We start from the raw sequence: 22,878 nt of genomic DNA, 5'->3' as shown, positions 1-22,878 counted from the left end.
CAATGTACAGGGTTTAAGATGGTCGGTCAGAAATTAGAACTCAAATCCCTTTTTACCCCCTTTTGGGGGCTCTTTTTCTCTCAACTTATCCACACACTCTGCCCCCAAAGACATTGATAAGAGATTTTCCACAAACATCATTTTAGCTCTAACACTTTGTTTTCATTGGATACTTTGGCTCTGATTTTTTTTTTTGAAGTGAAAAAAAATCAGGTCATTATTAATACTATCTAAAGTTCTCTAGCAATTTTTTTTCCCTAAAAGGGAAGCAAATTTCTCAGGTTGACAATGATGTTGGCTGGATTTCTGAGCGGGAATCCTAGTTTTGGCAGCTTTCCTGGCCATTGGGAACAAAGGACTAACACTAGCCCAAGCCACCGAGGTGGTCACAGCAGCACTGGTCTGCAACCATGGCTAACATGTGATTCCAGTGATGTGCAGAGAAGCACACACCAGCCGCCCCTCCTATGAGAGCTTTGGGGGTCATGGTTTCTAGTCAGAACTTTGTACGTGCAACTGCTTTGAAATTCTCATTGGCTCCAAAGGCCTATCAGTATGTCAGGATTCCTGCCTTACACAGGGCTGAGCAGTGAGCAACAGGAGCAGCAGCGGTCTTGGTTAAGGAGAAAGTGAAGCAGAGCAGAGATTATCAGGTTGGCTTTATGACAAGTCAATTAGCCAACAAACCCTGAGTGCCCAGTGTGCACAAGGCACAAGGCAAGGGAGGGGACCCAGGGTCAAACTGATTTGCTCTCAAATGACAAAGCTTGTAACTGAGCAGGCCTGACTACATCCCTGATGGGAAGCCTGTAAGTCCAGATGTGCACCTGCTCCCCTACTTCCAACATCAGCCATGCCTTCCTGCTAGTCCACAGCTGAGCCTTGCTGATATTGCAGAATGACCGCCACAACAGTTCCCATCCCACATTTCCAGTACAACTGACTGAGTGCTCTGGTGAATACTGTGGACAACATTTTCCATTCTTTCCATGATTCTGGGTGTTTATTTTTCTTTCACGCCAGTAGTTACCTTTAAAAAAAAGTCCTTTTAGGGGTGACATTGTCCAAAAAAGAAATGTAGTCTTTACCTGACTTATATAACTGTAACCCCCTCTGTACATCACCTTTGTAATTAACAATAAAAAAATGTTTAAAAAAATGTCTTTTTATACACATACTCAATCATGAGAATATAATCCTTCTGACCAAAAAGATTTACAGTATTCATCATTCCAACTTTTTTTATTTACAATAAAAGTTAACAGTCATCACGGGCTTGCATGACGCAGATATCACCTGGGCCTCAGGCTTCTATCGAACCTCATTCCTCTAGGCTGGGTGTTCTCCTCACTCCAGTTGCTTGCTGCCCTCGGACTTCTGGTCCAGTCTACTCTTGTTAGTCTTCACCATGTAGATGAAGTAGGCGAGGGTCTCCTTCTCATTCACAGGTATGTTCCTGAAGTGGCGGCTGACGGTCTATGTGGGGGGGGGGGGTGGGGGGGGGGGGAGGTGGGGGAGAGAAACCAAACCACAGTCCCATAAACCATGCATAAATCAGGGCCATACTTTCTGATCTGAGGACATGAGGGTACAGGGGGCTGTGGCTATGGCAGAGCCTCCTGGGGGAGGCAGACCTCAGTGCCCTCTTCTCCAGGGAGTTAGGATTCCAGCCTTCCCAAAGCAGACCTTTAGCCTTATGACACTGCCACTGGCAGTGGGCCATCGCTTGTATAATTTCCGTCAGCCCAAGGTAGAAGAGGCTGGGGCTGTTTTACTTGCCCAGTTGCCACCATACCTCTGAGGTGGTACAAGTGGGCAAAACAAAATGTGTGTTAAAAAAAAAAAAGGAAAAGCTAAGCACTGGTGGCTCATGCCTGTAATCCTAGCCACTTGGGAGGCTGAGATTTAAGGATCATGGTTCAAAGCCAGTCAGGGCAGGCAAGTCCAGAACACACACACACACACACACACACACACACACACACACACACACACACACACACACACACACACACACACACACACACACACACACACACACACACACACACACACACACACACACACACGAAGGTATGGCTTTGGTAAGAGTGCCAGACTGGAGTGAAAAAGCTATAGGACTGCACCTGGTCCCTGAGTTCAAGTCCCAGTACCAATGTGCACCAACACACTCACAGACAGATTTGAACAAATGAACTTAAAAAAACATTCAGGACTTAGAATCAGGAGTCCTAAGAATCTCATTTCCATTCTGCTACTAAGGTTGCTATGTGATTCCCCCGCCCCATGCTGGGGTTCAAACTCCAGGCTTGGGTGTTGTGTCTGAGCTCCTTTTTGCTCCAGGGTAGCACCTTACCACTTGAGCCACAGCACCACTTCTGGCTTTTTCTGTGATTACTTGGAGATAAGGGTCTCACAGATTTTTCCTGCCTGGGCTGGCTTTGAACTGCAATCCTCAGATCTCAGCCTCCTGAGTAGCTAGGATTACAGGTTCGAGCCACCAGTGCCTGGCTTGCTGTTGTGGTTTTAAGCAAGTCATTTTCTCTCTCTGTGACACTGTTTCTTTTCTAGAAATGAAGTCTTTCCAAATTTAATGCTTTGGGATTCTACATTATGTGGAAGATGAGAATAGACACTTGTGTGTAGAAGGCCACAACTAGTGGTGAGAATCGGGACCACATGGAAACCACACATCTACCTACTTCTGCTAACTGGGCCTTATTAAAGCCTGGTCTGGTCTGCAACTTGTAGTGTCGTTTATAACGTCGCAGAGTGTTCACCTGCAGCTGGAACAAGTCAACCTGGAGAGAAGAGGAGAAAACACATTATCCATCACTTGACCAGGCAGGATTCAGTAAGAACCCACTAGGTGCCCAGCATACCCTAGAGGTAGGGGTGAGGAAGGGGAGGGCTACAAAAGAAAAGTCTTAGAGGTTGTCCAATGAGGATGAGTAACTGGGATGGAGGATAAGAAATGACTGGAAAAGAGTCCTGGCTGGGGAGGGCTGATCCCAGGAGATGGGAGAAGGAGGTGAAGCAGACATCTGAGGAAGAGTGTAAGGCGTGAGGGGACCATAAGCACAGAAATGCAGAAGATGAAGGGTTCGGGGGTTCAGGGTCCCAGGAAATCGGGGTAGTTTCAAGGGAAAGATGGTGGTAGTGACAATGCCTTGGAAGTCAGGAGGAGCTATGATGGCTGGCGGGGGGGGGGGGGGGGGGGGATGGGGGGGCATGGGGGGGAGGCTGCTGCAGGAACTTGGGAGTTGGTGGGGGTTTACAGGGAGCACTGATTCACCAGGGAAATGAGTCAAGCTCTGGAGGGGTGGTGACATTAGAGGACATCAAGGAGGGATGTCCTCTAGAGAGGACTTCTAGAGAAAGAACATGCTAGAACTAGGCAGCAACTAGAGAAAGAGGGGCATTGGAAGAAGTATAACTGTCAAACAGCTCGTTTTTTGTTTTTGCCTAGGCTCAGCCTTCAGGATTTGGAAAGTCTTAACAATCCTCAAGGGAAAGCTGGAAAGCGTCTGTGGTTTGCACCCAGAAGCAGGCTAGGGTCAGGGTCTCTGTAGATGACTAGAGAAAAGAGCGGAAGGGACCCCCCCACATCACTTTTTTTTTTTTTTTTCCAACACAGGAAGAGAGGAAAGCTGCACAGTCATGAAATATTGAAGGCCCAGAAAGTTGGGCTGCCTTTACCTGCCTCTAAAAGAGATGTTCTTGCTTCAGGCAGGTGGAGAGCACTTTAAAAACAAAATGAATGATCAATATGAGGGACCGAAGCCCTTCATTTGTTTCAAAACATTCCTCAAAACCTTTGCTTTTCCCCCCCCCTAGTGAAAGGCATTTAGAAAGCAAATGCATCTTTATAAAATAATAATAATAATGCTAAAGGCCACAGAAAGACACTGTAAACTAATGTTGGAAAAGGGGACATGGGGAGAAGCAGAGGGGGAGGGCTAGATTTTCAAAGGTTTCCTTCACATCTGCAGACAAAGGCCCGCCTACTCTTTCTATTCCTACACATGCATTTTCACTCTTGAGTGCGAACATGCGGTTTGCCTTATGAAATATTCATGTGTCAAATATTCAATGTATACTTATAAAGGGTTCTTCTTTTGCTGAGTCTTAAGTAAAAACAATTTAGACAGAAAGAAAACCCCATATTCCTTTCTTGGAGCCTCATTTAATACTCCCAGGCATCCTAAGGAAAGCCGACTCTGGTTGAAAAAGGCTACATCATGTAGTTTACTGCAGGGGTCAGCTCAGGATGCTTTGCCCTCGGGAGAACACATGGCCATGTTTGAAGATGTTTTTTGACTGTCAAAGATAGAGGCAAGCTGGGCACTGGTAGCTCATTCCTGTAACCAACCCTAGCTACTCGGGAGGCTGAGATCTGAGGTTCCCGATTCAAAGCCAGCCCAGGCAAGAAAGTCAGAGACTCTTACCTCCAATGAACCCCCAGAAAACAAGAAGTGAAGCTGTGGCTCAAAGTGGTAGAGCATTAGCCTTGAGCTAAAAGAGCTCAGAGATAGCATCCAGGCCCTGAGTTCAAGCTCCATGATCAACAGGAAAAAAAAAAAAAGATAAAGGTGATATGTTCTAAACATCCCATAAAACCCAGGATTTGCCTCCATAATAAAGAAGCATCTGGTCCTGGTCCCAGATATCAAGAATGCCAGAGCTGAGAGCGCTGGTTCAATGGAACTGGTAGGAAATGCATCCTTGGGAACAGGCCTTAACCAGCAGGTATGGAATCAATGTATGACAGAAAACCGAGCTGGTACAAACTGACAACTCTGCACCTGTATCTGACAGACCAGAAATCTGAGAAGAGAACTGCTCCTCGATCATAAATGGCCAGATCCTAGTGTTAGAGATGAAAACGAGGCTTAAGGTGATCAATAGGTCATGGTGAAGCATTTGTCAGGGGTTTCTTAAATAAAAGCAATAGGGTCTATTGGAAAGGTCAATGACCTCAGGTCTCTGTGCCTTTCTCGAAGTAATGGAACAGCTCAACCAGTTGATTTCTAAGTGTTCAGATTCAATGGTACTATAATTCGCTTTTCACTAAAAAAAAAAAAAAAAAAGTCCACAGTGAAACACAGGGGACTAAATTAGTTCTTAGCACAAAAAGCAGACCAGACCAGAGGAAGGAAAAAGCATGCTTCCAGTGTTCTCTGGCTGACTTCTTGGCCTTTACCTCAGGAATGTCAGTGTCGTGCTCAGGAGAATCGCCGCCATCGTCACTCGTCTTTCTCTTCCTTTTGTTTCGGACACTCTGGATGAAGTTTTTGTGGAAGTCACAGATATACAGGTGCCTTACCTGATGGGAAGCAGATGAGAGTGAGAATTGCCAGTTGCATGGCAATAGCAGGGGGTCTCTGTCAAACTACGGGGCTCTCTTCTTGGCCAGGCGTTGGAGAGACAGAAGAACAAAAGGCAGGCCATGTTGGGCAGATGCTTACTACAGAGCTAGGAAATAAGAAACTGAGGCCTGGGGGGGAGGGGGGAGGCTGGGAAGGGATGTGAAGGGTAAACAAAGGAGGAGGCTGCAATGCTTGGTAAGAAATGTACGCATTATCCTGCCCATGTAACTGTAACTCCTCTGTACAGTATGTTCACAAATAAAATTTAATTTAATTAAAAAAAAAAAAAAAAGAAACTGAGGCCTGAGGCGCAGCTCAGTGGTTGAGCAAGCACACACATGTGCACATGCACATCCGTGCATCCCCTTCCTCCCCAGTGACCAAGTATGACCAAGTCTCCAGGAAACGGTGAAGATAAAAGAAGATGGGTTGGGAGAAGGGAGGATTTGCAGGCTACCAGGAAACCTTTCACATATGAAGGACAGGCAAGACAGTGATGCCAAATAAGGCTACCAAAGGGGGCGGAGGCCATCTTGTGGTCATGTGGGCAGTGTGACTTTCCTTCAGACAAAGAGTTCCTCAAGGCTTGTGAAGTAAGGAGTGATATGGCATTTTCAGAACACCTGTAGGTATTACAACCTTGCAGTGCGGCTGGACAAAGGAGGGAAGCAGGGACTGGGGTAGGGGTATTTGGACACCCAAGTTTATACAAACAATATCTACTATTGAAACCCTTTGAAAAACTCTTTCCGTGTAGCAGTGAGTAAGTCTTATATAACCTCACATCTGATCTATAAAGAAGTCCAAAGAGGGTACTGGGGACATATACCTGTCATCTTATCTACTCAGGAGGCCAAGATCTGAGGATCTGGGTTCCAAGCCAGTCAGAGCAGGAAACTCTGTGGGATTCTTATCCCCAATTAACAAGCAAAAAGCTGGAAGCAGAGGTGTAGCTCAAGTGGTAAAGTGCTAACCTTGAACAAAAAAGCTAAGGAAAAAATGCCTAGGCCCTGAGTTCAAGCCTCAGTACCCCCCACCCCCGCAAAAAAAAAAAAAAAAAAAAAGAGAGGGAAGAAATGCAGGAATTCTAAAAGAATGTGCACATTATCACTGATGTGGAATGCAAGCTGGAGCACACTAGTAAGGGTACCAATAGCAGCTAAAATATAAAAAGTATGCTTGACTCCTTTGTACAACTACTTAAAGATAAAAACAAAATAGAAGTATAAAGCTGGGCCAAGGTGGCTCATGCCTGTCATCCTAGCGGTTCAGGAGACCCAGATGTGAGGATCACAGTTTAAAGCCAACCTGGGAAGGAAAGTCCATGAGAACCTCAATCTCCAATTAAACACCAAAAACCCAGAAGTGGAGCTGTGGCTCAAGTGGTAGAGCACTAGCCTTGAACACAAAAGCTCAGGGAAAGTGCCAAAGCCCTGATTTCAAGCCCCAGGACCTGTATCCACCACCCCCCGCCCCAAAAAAGAAGTATGCTTGAGCACATAAATTCCAGAGTTGCTTGTGGGAACCATTCAAAAACCTTACAGAAATGGGCTGTCCAAGTCAATGACTAGGGGTTGTTGATATTGAAACAGATGTTACACAAATGTTCTGGGAAGAAGTCGGAAATTGAGTTTATTCCTTAAATAATCCCCAAAGATAAAAGTAAGCTGACAGGAAAGGAGCATCAATTAATTTAGGCCTCTTCATGGAGAAAAAAAAATACTAAAAACTGTTTATTCAGATGAATTATCATTTTTATGTAGTGGGATTAGTGAGCCATAAGTGGTTCTAAGTTTATACTGTGATGGTGTTTTGGTAGACAGCAGGCACTCAATAAATGCTGATGCACTGATATGGGCAGTTTGATATCTGAAAGCTGCATCAGCCAGTAAAAGCTGTCACTTTCATGGCTGCAAATTTGAACAGCTTTGCCAAGTCCACTCTGTCAAAGGACTTTGGACACAGTATGTGCAACTGTCTCAAAGATGCCTGCCCAGGTGAAGAAGGGACCATGGGATAAGCTTTTTTCCAGAAAGCAACCATGGAGACCTGATAGGCAACTGGTTCAAGTACACACTGGAAAACTTCAGGGGAGAGCACACAGATAAGGATTATTTCCTAAAACTTCATCTGGGAGGCATCAGGTCATGACACTACAATAAAAGAATCTTAGATGTAAGAGAATTTAGCAATCACTTCATGACCACTAGCGCCAATCTCATTTTCTAGAGCGGTTAAAGTAAAAATCACCCAGCTTGGGGAAAATGGTCTGGCCAAGATCACACAGACCTTCTGACTCCTGGTACACTTCCTTTCCTACCTCAATAGTTTCCTTTATAAAGTGCTTCAAGTACTATGTCAATTGGAGCAATGTCTGCAAGCATCTGGGTAAGTTACTGAGTATTGCCAATGTCTACATAAATTGAGTTAAACTGCTTGAGTTTTTGCTGCTGTTATTTAAAAGGTTCTCAGCTAGGTCCTTTAACAAGGTAACTTGTGCCTCTCCTTTAACCTGTCAAGTAAAAACAGGTCTTCATTTAGGAGCTCAGTGGGTTCTGAGGGTGGGATGGGCACAGGAAAGTGGAAACAAAACCTGTGTCCTATGTTTGTATCTCTTGTTTCACTCTGTCCAACAGCTAAACATTTTTTGTAACACAGTAGTTAGTTAAAATTGAATTCCTGCCCAAACCTGTGAGAGCTAAAGAGAATACTTTTCAGCATCAATGACTCCATACCACCACCTTGCAACAAGTTATGAAGGATTCCACCTTCTAATCTCCAGCTACCTTTTGGGAATGTTCTTGCCAAGGTTAGCTGCCTACCTCTCTTCCGGACTCATGAGATAACCAGGCACAGTCCATATATGTGGGATCCATAGGTTAACAGGGCCTTGCTTGCAGTAGCAAAATCATTCAGAGGTAAAGGCAACCAAGGGTGTAAAACTGGAGGGCCTGGCTGGTGCTTATGCTATTTAGGAGGCTGAGATCTGAGGATTGACACTGCACAAGCAGGGAAATCCATGAGACTCTGATCTCCAATTAACTATCAAAAAGCTGGAAGTGGGGGCTGTGGCTCAAGTGGTACGGAGCCAGCCTGAGAGGAAAAAGCTATGGGACAGCCCAAGTTCAAACCCCAGTAACTGGCATGCTTGTGCACCCCCCCATATATATATATATATATATATATATATATATATACACATACACAAGAAAAAATGACTAGAGACTCTTCACAGCCTATAGATAAGATAGCCAGTGTTTGTAAGGGAATATATTCACTACTGTCTATAAAAATTAAGCATTTCATTTTGGTATCTAGTCAGCTGTTTGCTCAAAATGAATTTTCAGTCATTTAAGATAGACTGGTAGTAAGAAAGCCATTGACTGACTCCCCCCACTATCCCCCACTGTTTAAAAATAACAGCTTTTTGTGCAAGAGCTTCATATATACAAGGGTTACCTAAAGCTGGGGGGAGGGGATAACCTCCAAGAAAAGACAAGATTTACAAAGAGTTATTAATGAAGGCTTATGCAGGAATCTTGAAATAAGTCAGAAAAAGACTTTAGGAAGTTAAGCAGCCTTTTAGATGCTATGTGCCTTTGATACTAGTGCTTTCTACCTCTGGGCCTCAGTTTAACTGGAAAAATCTAAAGTAGAAAAGTGGCCTTCCCGGGGCTGGGAAGGTGGCTCAGTGGTAGAGCGCTTGCCTTGCATGCCTGAGGCCCTGGGTTCGATTCCTCAGCACCACATAAGCAAAAAGAAAAAAGCTGGAAGTGGTGCTGTGGCTCAAGTGGTAGAGCACTAGCCTTGAGCTGATGAGCTGAGGGACAGCGTCCAGGCAGAGTTCAGGCCCCACGGCCGGACCCAAAAAAAAAGAAAAAAAAGAAAAAAGAAAAGAGGCCTTCGTTTAACCTCATAAATTTCCCCATTATTAATCATGTAAGTTAGTGAACATTAAAAAATACTCCTTTGCTCACTACCAATTCCTAATCATAAAGCGGCCACCATTTAAAGCCTGTAGCAACAGATGTCAAACTAAAAAAGTTCTTACAACAGGCCGCTTTAGCATTATTAGCTAAAAGTGCAGAAATCACAAAGGAAGTTTCCTATCAGCAGGCACAGAACACAGGGCAACCCTACTCCAATGTAAATCCCTACCTTCCAAAAAAGCCCCACCCCCACTAGTCACACTGCCAGAGACAACTCGCAAGACCTGACCTTGGCCTTATTTCTGTCACATCCTAGGGGAAAAAAACAAAAACAAAAACTCATTCCCACAACTGAGTACAAAGCAAGCTCCGCGCCCCACTGTAGAAACCGGCTGCGGGGGACAGGAAAGTCACTGGCCACCTTTCCCCGGGGTTTCTAGAAAGAGGAAGTTGCTGCAGAGCCCGCGGATCTCTTCCACGCTGATCTCTCGGTCTTTCGTGGGATACGACACACGAAAACAACCCACCCACCTCTCACTCACTCACTCTCAAGTCCAACCCCACGGTCAAATCTTCTCGATCCAAGTTCCACGACGCTCCAACCCCCCCCCCCCCTTAGTCCCCTCCCAAACTCCCAGATCAGGGTAAAACCACCCAACACATCAGCGAGGAAACCAGCGAGCGGCCTTAACTCTTCAATTCCGCCCATCAGGTGTTGGCGAGGCGGACCCAGGCATCCACCCCGGGTGCAGGGTGCAGGGCACGGGGTGTGGGTGCAGCGATGGGGCGCGGGGGCCCGGGGACCTGCAGGGTGTGTGTGTGGGGGGGGGGGGAGACTCACGCTCTTGTCGATGTCCAGCTTGAGTTTCTTCTGCGAGATGCTCTTCTGCACCCGCTTGCTGAAGGAGGCGTTGCCGGCGGGCCGGACGCAGCGCTCGCCGTCCTCGATGAGGCAGCAGCTCTGGCCGTAGCCCGGGGTGGCGGCGGCGGCGGCGGCGGCGGCGGCGGCAGCGGCAGCGGCGGCGGCGGCGGCGGCGGCGGCGGCGGCGGCGACCGGGGGCCCTTCGCGGCTGTCCTCCTCCGTGCTGAAGCCGTTCATCTCCCCGCCCCGGCTCGGCCCCTCCGGGGGGGAACAGGCCCCCGTTCTAGGCCACTCCGCGGCCGTGCTCCCCGCGCGGGGCCGGGCGCCGCGATCTCCGCCCTCCCCGCGCCCGACAGTCCAGGAGTCCGTCTCCCGGCCGGCGCGGTCCTGCCCGGCGTCCCGAGAGGCCCGGCCGCCTCACCCCCCCGCCGGGCCCCGCGGCTCCCGGGGTGCGGGGGTCCCCGGCCTCCCTGCGCGCCAGGCCCCGGGGTCCGCTCCCGCGGCTCGCACCGGGGTCACTGGCGGCGCCCGCGGCCCCACACTCGTCTCCGGCGCTGCCGCGGCGGCGGAACGTCCGGGGGAGACGCGTCTCGCGGAGCGGCCACTGCCCCGGGGCTCCGGGCCGCGCGGCCCCCGGGGTCTCCGAGGCCCCCGCCGGCTCCCGCCTTCTTTCGGTGGCAAAGCAAAACTCGCTGGTCCGGCAGCTCTCCCGGGGTGGCGCGGCCTCCCCCACGCACACCCCCTTCGCGCGGGGCCCGGCCTGGAACCCGCAGTGTCCGGGCCCCGCGGCGCGTCTGGCCGGCCCCACCCCTGCAAGCCGCTCGGCGGAGCCCCGAGTCCCGGCCGCAGCCCCCAGGGCCAGCCCGGACGCCACCCGCCCGACGCGCCGCACCACAACAGTTCGCTTCCCTCCCACCCCTCCCGCCCGCCTCGGGACAGCGGAAGTCCCGCCTCCTGCCGTCTATTGGCTGTCTTTGCTTTCTGGGCGGGGGCTCCCCCGCCGCTGGTATGTCTCATTGGACTCTGCCGCTGTCATTCTTCGGTTCCAGGCTACTTCCTGGACTCTGCTGGGATGGGTTCAAAGTAGAGAAAGTGGAAGAGGAAAGAGTTACCGGGGCGGGATAGGGGAGCCGGGCCGTGGACTCCGCGGCCTTGGGGAGGGATGGCGAGCCGGAGCCTGGGTGGACGGAAGGACAGACTCTGGAAGCGGAGGATCGCGTTCGCGGGCAGAAGGAATCACAGACGTGGGCGGGGGCTGGGGGGGGGGGGGGAGGACAGGCTTAGGGGAGGGGCGTCTGAAAGAAATGGGCCTTGGGGAGATGCTGTGGGCCGAGGGGGCGACCTGAATCCTCCCAAACCCCCAGACCGGTGGGAAACTGGGCAGGGACAACCAGACAGAACGTCCACCATGGTGGGAAAGACAGAGGGACAATCCCCGGTAGAGATGTGTGTGAAGAGGTGGCGGGGCAGATGATGGAAGGGGGGAGGGGTCCTGCGAGGTAGTCGGAACCCCCGAACTGTGAACTTGGGGACTGTCTCATCAGAAAAGGGAAAGGAGAGAGAAAGGAAGGAATTTCCCGCCCCCCCCCCTTCCCGGACTTGTCCCCTATCTCGCCACTGGGAGAATGAATCCGAAGAAATCTGCATTAAGGTATGGAGGGTGGGCTGAGTGAGCCGCGGGGAAGTTTTGCCGAGGAGCTGGAGAGAAGGCTGAAGGAGGTGAGGGGATCCAGGACTAATCTATCCGGGTGGGGAGAGCTTGTGGGGTTTTGAGGCCCTGCCTAGAGCTCCAGATTGTAGTCTTATTGCTTTAAGTCTCCAGGAATACCCAGGAGGAGACAGTGCCCTGCCCCAGTGACACCCTACCCTCTCTGAAAGTTTTAGGGGATCTCTAGTCTAGTGCCTCTAGCCCCCTCAACTGGGAAGCTGCGGGATGAGAGGATGGGTGGAAGTAGCTCAGGATGCTGCATTTGGAGGTGAGTCGTGTTTCCTGGAGAGAGGTGTGTTAGGTAACAGGTAAGCACATGTTTTTATTTCATTAGACTAAAGTGCAGAGGAAGTTCCGGTTTGTATCCTGATGGAAAAAGGAAGTTCAAGTTCTGAGGCCGTTGCTCATGATCTTAAATTGGCCGCAGTGTGTCATGTTAATCCGGCTTCTAGTGGACTTGTGAATTTGGACTAGTTAAGTTACTAATTTCTTTGTTCCTCCTTCTCCTCCTCCCCCTCCGTCGTGCTGGTACGGGGACTTAAACTTAGGGCCTGGGTACTGTCCCCTAGCTTCTTTGCTCAAGCACTATCACTTTGAGCCACAGATCCATTTCGGCTTTTGTTTGGGTAGTTTGGAGATAAGAGTCTTGGACCTTCCTGCCAACTCTAACTTTGAACTGAGATCCTCAGATCACAGCCTCCTCCAGTAGCTAGGATTACAGGCATTCCCGGCCTAATTTATTAATTTCACATTCGATACTGCCATCTTAGGGAACAGACCCACCAGAGAATTTAAGCACAATTGGAGGCTGAGGGTAAAGCTCAGTGAGAGAATGCTTGCCTAGCAAAGAGGAGGCCTTGGGTTTGATGTACAGCTAAACAAAACAGGTGCATATAACACAGCCAAAGAAAAAGCACAATGTATTTATTGTGAGATTATAAAAAACATCTAAAAGTTCCAAAAAGAAACACCTAACATCTTTAAAATAAGATGTACAGTCAACATTGAAAGTAGTTTCACCATGAATGTGCATGCACAAGCACATGTAAAATTACCATCAACTTAAAAAAGGATTGATGAGTTGGAAAAATGCTTTTTTTATTCTGTCTCTTTTGTGTGTGTTTATCTCTTTTGAACTTGGAGCCTGAACATTGTCCCTTAGCTTTTTTGCTCAAGGCTGGTAATTTTCCATTTGAACCACACTTCCAGATGGAGATCAGAGTTTCAGTCTTCTTGACTGGTCTGGCTTCCAATTGCAATCCTCAGATCTCAGCCTTCTGAGTAGCTAGCATTATAGGCACGATCTACCAGTTCCTGGCTAATACTTTCTTATGTTAAGTAGAAAATGCATGATAAACCAGGTGCCAGTGGCTCACACCTGTAATCCTAGCTACTCAGGAGGCTGAGATCTGAGAATCGGTTCAAAGCCAGCCTGGGCAGGAAAGTCCATGAGACTCTTATCTCTAATAAACCACCAGAAAACTGTAAGTGGTATTGTGCCTCAAGTGGTAGAGTGCTAGCCTTGAGCTCAAGAACTCAGGGACAGTGCCTAGACCCAGAATTCAAGCCCCATGACTGACAAAAAAAGGAAAAAGAAAAAGAAAATGCATGTTATGGTATATATACAAAATGGAATTTTACTCAGCCATCAGGAAGTGTGATATTGTGTCCTTTGTAGAGAAATGGAAAGACTTGGAAATATTATGTTAAATAAGTCAGGCCCAGAGAGACAAAGGATGCATGTTTTTCCTTATATGTGGAAGCTAGATTTAGCTCATAAACTTATAAGAAAATACATTGAGATAAGAAAATACATTGAGTGCTATGCAAGTGTATACAGATGTATGTGACTGAAATATGGTAGATTCAAGGGAAAAGTCAAATACTGTAATTCCTTAGAAAGGCAAAGTCTGAGCTCAACAAAATCACCACCAGGAATTCGGTACTTGAAAATGGTGGTGTTGGGTCAAGGAGAAAGGGGTAGACAAATGAAAAGGAGGAAAGGGTGAGAATGCAATCAATAATTCAGTGTATATCTTTCAAAATTAAGATGAGTGACAGAAGGGCAGAGGTGGTTCGGAGGGGGATGAGAATGTTGAAAGGGGTGACATGGATTCAGATGCATTGTATTCATGGACTGCTTTGTTAAATGGCAACTCCTTTGTACAACGCCTTAATGGTCATAATGAAAACCTCATGTTATAAAATTGCATGTGGAAATATGATGGCCTCCACCCAGGGATGGTCAGCACTGACCCTTTCTTTGTGCCTTTGACCTGCTGCTGCCATTCCATAAAGTCTGAGCAATTCATAGGCCCAGCATAGGGGAGAGGACCTTCCTGATTACAGTGATGCAGGCAGAGCTCATACCTGGGCTAGTGAGAGATAGGGTGACACAGAAGCTCTTCCGGAGCACAGAAGACCCCTAGCACATGTTAACTCTTCACCCATAGACCTGGGCAGGCCCAAAAGTCGATTGAAGATGACAAAGAGGGTAGACCCTTATGTCCAGAAGCCCCAGTGAGAAAATCACCAGCTGGCATCAGTTAGTTCAACACCTACAATGTCCAGAGTCTTGTCATGAAATCTGACTGTGCTACTTTCAGAGTTCCCCACAGAGAAGAACTATGGAAGCTTGAGTACTTCTGGGTCTGTCAAACCAGATGTTATTTTAGAGGGACAAATGTACTTTGGCAAAGGAGAAGGAGGCAAAGAGAAAAATAAGAGAAAGGAAAGGAAAGGAAGGAAAGAAGGAAGGAAGGAAAGCAGGCAGGCTGGCAGGCAGGCAGACAGGCAGACAGGCTGGCTGAGTGCTGGTGGCTCACACCTGTCATCATAGCTACTTAGGAGGCTGAGATCTGAGGATCATGGTTCATAGCCACCCCAGGCTGGACAGTCCATGAGATTCTTATCTCCAGTGAACCACCAGAAAACCAGAAGTAGAGCTGTGGTTCAAAGTGGTAGAGTGTTAGCCTTGAGCACAAAAGCTCAGGGAGGGGCTGGGAAGGTGGCTCAGTGGTAGAGCACCTGTCTTGCATTGCCTGAGGCCCTGGGTTCGATTCCTTAGCACCACATGAGCAAAAAGAAAAAAGCCGGAAGTGGCGCTGTGGCTCAAGTGGTAGAGCGCTAGCCTCGAGCTGAAGAGCTAAGGGACAGCGTCCCCAGGCCCAGAGTTCAGGCCCCACTACCAGAACCAAAAAAAAAGAACCCAAAACCTCAGGGACAGTGTCCAGACCCTGAGTTCAAGCCCCATGACTGACTGCCCCTCCCTCACAAGAAAAAAAATCAGAATTTTCTCACATGATAGTCATTCTGCAAATGGATTAGAAGATCTATAATAGGCACTGCAACTTCGTGGAGGAGCAAACAGGACAGGAGACCTTAAAGGACTAATGGGTGGGTGGTTACAGAAAGCTAAATGGGGTTAATACTCTAACAGCCATGTCTGACCTATAGTTGGCTCATGCTCAGTATCAGAATTCTACCTTCAGCTTGGAAGGCAGAAGTTTTCCAATGAATAGCAGATCCTGCAGAGTCAATGTTTTCTGTAGAATTTCCTTAGGCTGAAGCTTGATAGTCGCTTTTCTCATCTAAATCTTTGAAGTAACATGCCATCCTCACGGCACTCCGGTCCAAGCGTTTGATTATCGTTGACAGAAAAGCTAGCTTAATTGAGTCATCTAATCGGGCTTGATTGAATCATCTGGCTTGTTGATGCTACAAGTCATCATTTTCCGGTAGGGAAGGGAAATGCTACAGTGAGCTTCGGCACCTAAATATGCATGCAGGAAGCTTGCATGGGCAGAGAACTCAAACCAGTGCTCCTTGGAAAGTCCTGAGGAGTCAGTCCTTAAAATCTCTCTGGTGTCCCTCTTGTCAATTAAAGAGAACCTTTGCCACCCGCCAGACTTCAAGGCTGGGTGGTGATAGCATGACAGGATCCCCAGGGGATTTCCTTGTTGAGAAAAAAGCCATTCACTGTGTTCTAACAGCTGGGCAGAGTCCTTGGTAGGGCAGGGGCTGGAGATTGGATGACATCACTTATAGTATTTCTAAGCAGATTCTATGATGAAGTGGCTCATTTGTGCTACTTTTGCTTGAACTCAGGGCCTGGGCACTGTCGCTGAGCTTCTTTTGCTCAGGGCTAGCACTCTACCACTTGGAGCCACAGCACTACTTCTGGCTTTTTCTGTTTATGCGGTATTGAGGAATCGAACCCAGGGCTTCATTCATGCTAGGCAAGCACTCTACCACTAAGCCACATTCCCAGCCTGTGCTTTTTGTGTGTGATATACTGCAGTTTATATGTTGAAGCCTATTCAGTATGAGTGTGTGTGTGTGTGTGTGTGTGTCTACGCGCGTGCGCTTACGTGCACGCATGCACCAGTACTGGGTATTGTGTTCTTGCTTAGCTTTGCTTGCTCAAGGTTGGTCTCCCTCCCTCCCTCCCTCCCTCCCTTCCTTCTTTCCTTCCTTCCTTTTTTTGTTCCATAGGGCTTGAACTCTGGGCCAGGATGCTGTCCCTCAGCTCTTCAGTTCAAGGTGAGCTCTCTTTCACTTGAACCACAATGCCACTTCTGGTTTTCTGGTGGTTTATTGGAGATAAGAGTCTCACAGACTTTTCTGCCTTTGAACCGTGATCCTCAGATCTCGGTCTCCTGAGTACCTAGGATTACTGGCGTGAGACACCAGTGCCTGACTAGGCTGGTACTTCTACCACTTGAGCCACATTTCTACTTCCAACTTTTTGCTGGTACAGTGAAGATAAGAGTTTCTCAGACTTTTCTTCCCTGGCTGCTTTGAACCATACCTTTAGATCTCAGTCTCCTTAGTAGCTAGGGTTATAGCTGTGAGCCACCAGCAGACAGGTTGTTGTTGTTGTTTTGTTTTAATGCAAGTTCTGAAGATTGAACTCAGGGCCTGGGCACTGTCCCTGAGCTTTAGCTCAAGGATAGCATTGTACCATTTGAGCCACAGCACCACTTCCAGCTTTTTCTGTTTATGTGGTACTAAGAAATCGAACCCAGGGCTTCATGCATGCTAGGCAAGCACTCTACCACTAAACTGTATTCCCAGCCCAGATATCATTTTTAAGACTTAAATTATTTGGAAAAACAATTATGATTTAAAAATTAAAACAACACACATATAAAACTTGCATGTGGAATATGATATGCATGCATCTGTTTTTCTGTTTTTAACTATGTATAAGAAACATACCAGGGGCTGGGAAGGTGGCTCAGTGGTAGAGTGCTTGCCTTGTATGCATGAGGCTCTGGGTTTGAGTCCGCAGCACCACATAAGCAGGAAAAAAAAGCCGGAAGTAGCACCATGGCTCAAGTGGTAGAGTGCTAGCCTTGAGCTGAAGAGCTGAGGGACAGCACCCAGGCCCAGAGTTCAGCCCCATGACTAGCAAGAAAAAAAAAAAAGAAAGAAAGAAACATACCAGCTAGATGCCAGTGCCCCACGCCTGTAATCTTAGCCACTCAGTAGGGTGAGATCTGAGGATCCTAGTTCAAAGCTAGCCGTGGCAGGGAAGTCCATGAAAGTTTCTTTTTTGTCTGTTGTAGAGCTTGAGCGCAGGGCCTAGACATTGTCCTGAGCTCTTTTGTTCAAGGCTAGCATGCTACCACTTTGAGCCACAGTGCCACTTCAGGTTTTCTGGTGGGTAATTGGAGATAAGAGTCTCATGGAAGCCGGGCACCCGTTGCTTACGCCTGTAATCCTAGCTACTCTGGAGGCTGAGATCTGAGGATCACAGTTCAAAGCCAGCCTGGGCAGGAAAGTCCATGAGACTCTTATCTCCAATAAAACCACTAGAAAACTGGAAGTGGCGCTGTGGCTCAAGCAGTAGAGAGCTCGCCTTGAGCTGAAGAGCAGAGGGACAATGCCCAAGCCCACAGTTCAAGCCCCACGACCAACCAAAAAAAAGGGAGTCTCATGGACTTTTCTGCTTGGGCTGGCTTTGAACCCTAATCCTCAGATCTTAGCCTCTTGAGTAGCTAGGATTACAGACATGAGCCACCAGCACCTGGCTCCATGAGGCTACCACCTCCAATAAACTACCCCCTCCCCCCCAAAAAAAGAAAAGTCAGAAGTGGAGCTGTGACTAGAATGCTAGCCTTGAGCAAAAGAAGCTGAAGGACAGCACCCAAGCTCAGTTCAAGTCCAAGGACCAGCACCACAAAGGAAAAAAAAGAAACACACCAAAATACTAATAGTGACTATTTCTGGACAACAAGAATATGGTTGATACTTTTCTCCTATTCTACCTTTGCCTTTTACCTTATAAGAATTTATTTTTATTTTTTCTATTATTATTGCTTTTTGAGTCAAAAATAGAATTAATAGGAGTCCTCCCTTAGAGTTCAAGTATTCCAAAGTAAATTACTGAGAGCATTGTATAGGCTTGCCTTCGGGAGGATGAACCATAATCCTCATCCTTCTGGCTAAAAGAATATTTTCCAGCTGGAGAGTTGAGATGTATACACAGAAAGCAGTTGGGCCTATCTCCAGGGCAGTGGAAGATCATTGGTTCACTGCTATGGGTAAATGTACCTGGTACTTCTTTTCTAAAGAGCTTTACATGCAGTGCAAGGCTATTTCTTTTTTTTTTTTCTTTATCTTTTTTGGTCGGTTGTGGGGCTTGAACTCTGGGCCAGGACGTTGTCCCTAAGCTCTTCAGCTCAAGGCAAGCACTCTACCACTTTGAGCACCACTTCTGGTTTTCTGGTGGTTCACTGGAGATAAGACTCTCAACGACTTTTCCTGCCTGGGCTGGCTTTGAACCGTGATCCTCAGATTTCAGCCTGCTGAGTAGCTAGGATTATAGGTGTGAGCCACTGGGACCTGGCTGGAAGGCGATTTTGTACACAAAGCCTGTAGAACATAGGTCTAGCAGGAGGGGAGTTGGAACATTTATTTTAGGTATTTTGTTTCAATCTTCAGGGTCTTTTTTTTTTGGCCAGTCCTGGGGCTTAAAAGGGGCACTGTCCTTGAGCTTCTTTTGCTCAAAGCTAGCACTCTATCACTGGAGCCACAGTGCCATTTCTGGCTTTTTCTGTTTATGTGGTACTGAGGAATCAAACCCAGGCTTCATGCATGCTAGGCAAGCACTCTACCACATCTCCCCCCTCTCCCCCCGCGGCTGTTCCTGATAGCTGCTATTCCTATATTGATATGCTATTTTGACTTATCTTTTCCTCTTATTACCACAATTCTACTGTATAATGAACACATCTTCTATCAATATTTCTCTGTTCAAATTATTGTGTTTTCAGTTTCTTGATAGACATAGACTGAAACCCCCAGTGTCTATATATTTTATCAGGATATGTGTATGACAGTCTGGCATGCTTGGAACCAACCTCTTTGTACATTTGTAGACTGTGTGTGTACACGACACGTGTGAGCACATTGTGTGCATGTGCTGGTCCTGGGGCTTGAACTCAGGGCCTGGGCGCTCTCTCCGAGGTTTTTGTGCTCAAGGCTAGTGCACTAACACTTGGGCCACGGCTCCACTTCCAGCTTTTGGTAGTTAATTGGTGATAAGAGTCTCATAAACTTTGCTTCCCAAGATGGCTTTGAACCTTGATCCTCAGATCTTTGCCTCCTGAGTAGCTAGGATTACAAGCATGAGCCAACAGTGCCTGGCAAAAAGTCTCTTTGCTTAAATAATTATCTCTTTCTCTGTCTCCCTCTCTGTCTCTCCATACATTATATATATCATATATACATACATGTGTACATATATAGTATAATATTCTATGCTATATAGAATATAATGTTATATACGTAATATATGTATTATGTGACACACACACACACACACACACACACACACACACCTCCCTACTCCCCAGTTCTTAAAGACTCAGGTTGGATAGCGTGGCCAGGTGGTGATAAGGCTCTACCTCTCCCCCTTTTGGTGGCTGGCACAGGAGTGAGTCCCGATAACTCCTCTCCTCCTCCCCCCCTCCCCCCGCCCCACTTTTGGGACAGGTGGACACTGGGAAGGTCTTAGTCATCCGGCCATCCCCAAGTGTCCCAAGGGAATTGTAGCAGGAGGGGTGGGGGTGGGCTCTGACGCTGTGCACCCATGGGTCTCTCCAGCAAGATGTTTTCAGGGAACTGAGGAGGGGATGCTGAGTGGTGCACCCTGCTCCTGCTTTCCCCAGGATCAGGTGATTGAGCCTTGACTTGGATTCTGCAACGTATTCAGAGATAGTTTGCTTCCCTCTCCCCCCCGCCCCCCCACCTCAGTCCCAAGGCTTGAACTGTGGGCCTGGGTGCTGTCCCCGAGCTCTTTTTTTTGCTCAAGGCTAGCACTCTACCACTTGAGCCACAGCTCTACTTCCAGCTTGTTCTGTGATTAATTGGAGATACTAATCTCACAGACTTTCCTGCTCAGGATGGCTTCAAACTGCCCTCAGATCTCAGCCTCCTGATCAGCTAGGAATACAAGCATGAGCCACTGGCACCAGGCTAGGTTGCTTATTTTGAGATGGAAGCTTTGTTAAGAACAGAGAACTATCTGTAGGGTTCTTTGCAAAGCTTCTAGGTCCTGGCACTTGCCTAGCACATGTTGAACAAACTAGTAGATGGAGGAAGGATGATGACCTGGAGTTCAGATGCAGTACAATGGTCGGGTGTGGTGGGAAATGAAAACAGGAAGAAAGTGAATTTTTACCCAGCCCTCACAAAGATTGTGAGACCTTGTCACTTAGAAACAAAATAAAAGACAGATTTGGTGGCCCACACCTGTTCTAGCCCCAGCTACTTGGGAGGCAGAGATCAAGAGTTTTGGAGTTCAAGATCAAATGAGTAATACTCCTATTATAACATCTAATCTAGACATGGTAGTGGAAGTCTGTGGTTTCAGTTTTATGGGAGATTGGAACTTGGAGGATTGTGGTCTGAGACTGTCCCCAGGCAAAAAGGAGGAATACAATCTGAACAGTTGTTAAAACGAGAAAAAAAAAAAGTGGCAGCCTTTGTTCACCTGCCTATGGAGTATGAATCCCTGAGTTCAAACCCTAGTATCACCAAAAATGAAAAGTTAAAAAGAAAAAAGTTGAAAACCAGGGGCTGGTGGCTCATGCTTATAATCCTAGCTACTCAGAAGGCTGAGATCTGAGGATCATGGTTCAAAGCCAGCCCAGGCAAGTCCGAAGTGGAACTGTGGCTTCAGTGGTAGAGCACTAGCCTTGAATGAAAAATCTCAGAGACAGCATCCAGGCCCTGAGTTCAAGCCCCAGGACCAGCAAAAAAAAAAAAAAAAAAAAAAAAAGGTTGGGGGTGAAGCTTGAGTAGTGGAATACTAGCCTAACATTCACAAAAGCCCAGGGTTCAATCTGGGGCATGGGATGTGGGTAGCAGCGATATAGTACAGTATAGAGAGCCCTGGTTGGGAGCTCTGATATAGCCAGCCTGTGTTTGATCCTGGCTCTGTCCCTTGGTCACCTGGAAGCCTTGGGGAAAATTACACAGCCAGTAGCTATGCCTCAGTTTCCTTATCAGTAAAATGAGGAGCCTCTTAGATTATCTTCTCACAGTATATGACACACACGAGGTGCTCAGGAGGCATTCACTACTAGTCTCTACTTTTTTTGGTGTTGGTCCTAAGGTTTGAACTCAGGGCCTGCATACTCTCCCTGAGCTTTTTGCTCAAGGCTAGGGCTCTACCACTTGAACAACAGCTCCACTTCTGGCTTTTTTTTTTTTTTTTTGTAGTTTCCTGGACATAAGAGTCTCAAACCCTGCCCAGGCTGGCTTCAAACCATGATCCTCAAGATCTCAGCCTGACTAGCTAGGATTACAAGCATGAGCCACTGGCACCTGGCTCTTTTCTCTCTCTCTCTCTGTGTGTGTGTGTGTGTGTGTGTGTGTGTGTGTGTGTGTGTGTGTGTGTGTATGCCTAAACAGGGACTTGAACTCGGCCTGGGTGCTGTCCCTTAACTATTTCTGCTCAAGGCTGGTGTTCTACCACCTGAGCCACAGCTCTACTTCTGGTTTTCTTGGGGGTATTTAATTGGAGATAGGAGTCTCACAGACTATGTTGCCCAGGCTGGCTTCAAACCAAGATCCTCAGAGCTCAGCCTCCTGAGTAGCTAGGATTGCAGGCATGAGCTACCAGCACTCTCAGCAGGTATTATTATTGACTGAATTAGTTGTAATTAGGTTTGGCAAAATACCAAATATCCCCCTTGGAAGATTCTGGAAGTGAACAGATGGCTTTCCTCAGAGCAGAGACCAAAGCTTCTCTTGGTTGTTGTACCCAGTGGGGCTTCCATCTCTGAAGATCCACTATAGACAAAGGTAGCTCTTGGAATTCCATCTGGGACATTTTAGGTAGACGGAGGGGGAAAAGGAGAGCCCTTACAAGACACTCTATAGATCTGGGCATTGGTGGTTCATGCCTGTAATCCTAGTTACTGAGGAGGCTGCTATCTGAGGATCACAGTTCAAAGCTAGCCCAAGCAGAACAGTCTGTGAGATTTTTTTTTTCCAGTGTTGGGACTTGAACTCAGGGCCTGGGCACTGTCCCTGAGCTTCTTTTGCTCAAGGCCAGCACTCTACCACCAGAGCCACAGCACCACTTCCAGTTTTTCTGTTTATATGGTACTGAAAAATCAAACCCAGGGCTTCATGCATGCTAGGCAAGCACTCTACCACTGAGCCACATTTCAAGTCCTGGTACTGGGTTTTTGAGTTCAAGGCTGGTCAGATGTTCTGCTCTTGAGCAATGCCTTCAACCCTGGGGTAGGTGCATACCTGTGACTTGGGTAGAAGGGTTGGAATCTGAGATGTGCACTTGAGCACTCTGCCATAGCTTCTAGAATTTCCCCCTCATCAGTTCTAGAGATGGGTTGGTTAATTTGGGTTCCATTTCTCTGGGGAGACCCTCAGTAATAACAGTTTTTGATGTGGGAACCACTGCAGTATCAGAATTTTTCCATTTGCCAGATTTCTTTCTTTTTTTTTTTTTCTAGGTCCAAGACCAGAACTCAA

The 22,878-nt window shown here is 47.5% G+C and overlaps 1 protein-coding gene across 1 annotated transcript; it reads right to left on the bottom strand.

The window, feature by feature from the left end:
* Positions 1-1,223: 1,223 nt before the first annotated feature.
* Sap30l (SAP30 like) lies at positions 1,224-10,524 on the bottom strand. The gene is made up of 4 exons (XM_042692413.1): positions 10,140-10,524; positions 5,204-5,326; positions 2,703-2,801; positions 1,224-1,476 (listed from the first exon to the last, which is right to left on the bottom strand). Exons 1-4 carry the CDS (start codon positions 10,395-10,397, stop codon positions 1,348-1,350), a joined length of 609 nt encoding a protein of 202 aa, XP_042548347.1. The 5' UTR covers positions 10,398-10,524; the 3' UTR covers positions 1,224-1,347.
* Between the last annotated feature and the right edge of the window lie 12,354 nt (positions 10,525-22,878).

Source organism: Dipodomys spectabilis, unplaced genomic scaffold (assembly GCF_019054845.1).
Source record: "Dipodomys spectabilis isolate Male_0828 unplaced genomic scaffold, ASM1905484v1 ptg000155l, whole genome shotgun sequence".
NCBI lineage: Eukaryota > Metazoa > Chordata > Mammalia > Rodentia > Heteromyidae > Dipodomys > Dipodomys spectabilis.
The sequence above is the reverse complement of the archived record's forward strand: the minus strand, read 5'-3'. Positions and strand labels throughout refer to the sequence as shown.

Bases quoted from the DNA above. Each gene is read 5' to 3' on its own strand.
- Sap30l (XM_042692413.1), bottom strand. From the start codon at position 10,397: ATGAACGGCTTCAGCACGGAGGAGGACAGCCGCGAAGGGCCCCCGGTC. The intron at 5,327-10,139 runs GTGAGTCTCCCC...GCTTCCCATCAG, and splicing joins AGCTGGACATCGACAAGAGC to GTAAGGCACCTGTATATCTG. The intron at 2,802-5,203 runs GTAAAGGCCAAG...TCTTCTCTCCAG, and splicing joins ACGACACTGACATTCCTGAG to GTTGACTTGTTCCAGCTGCA.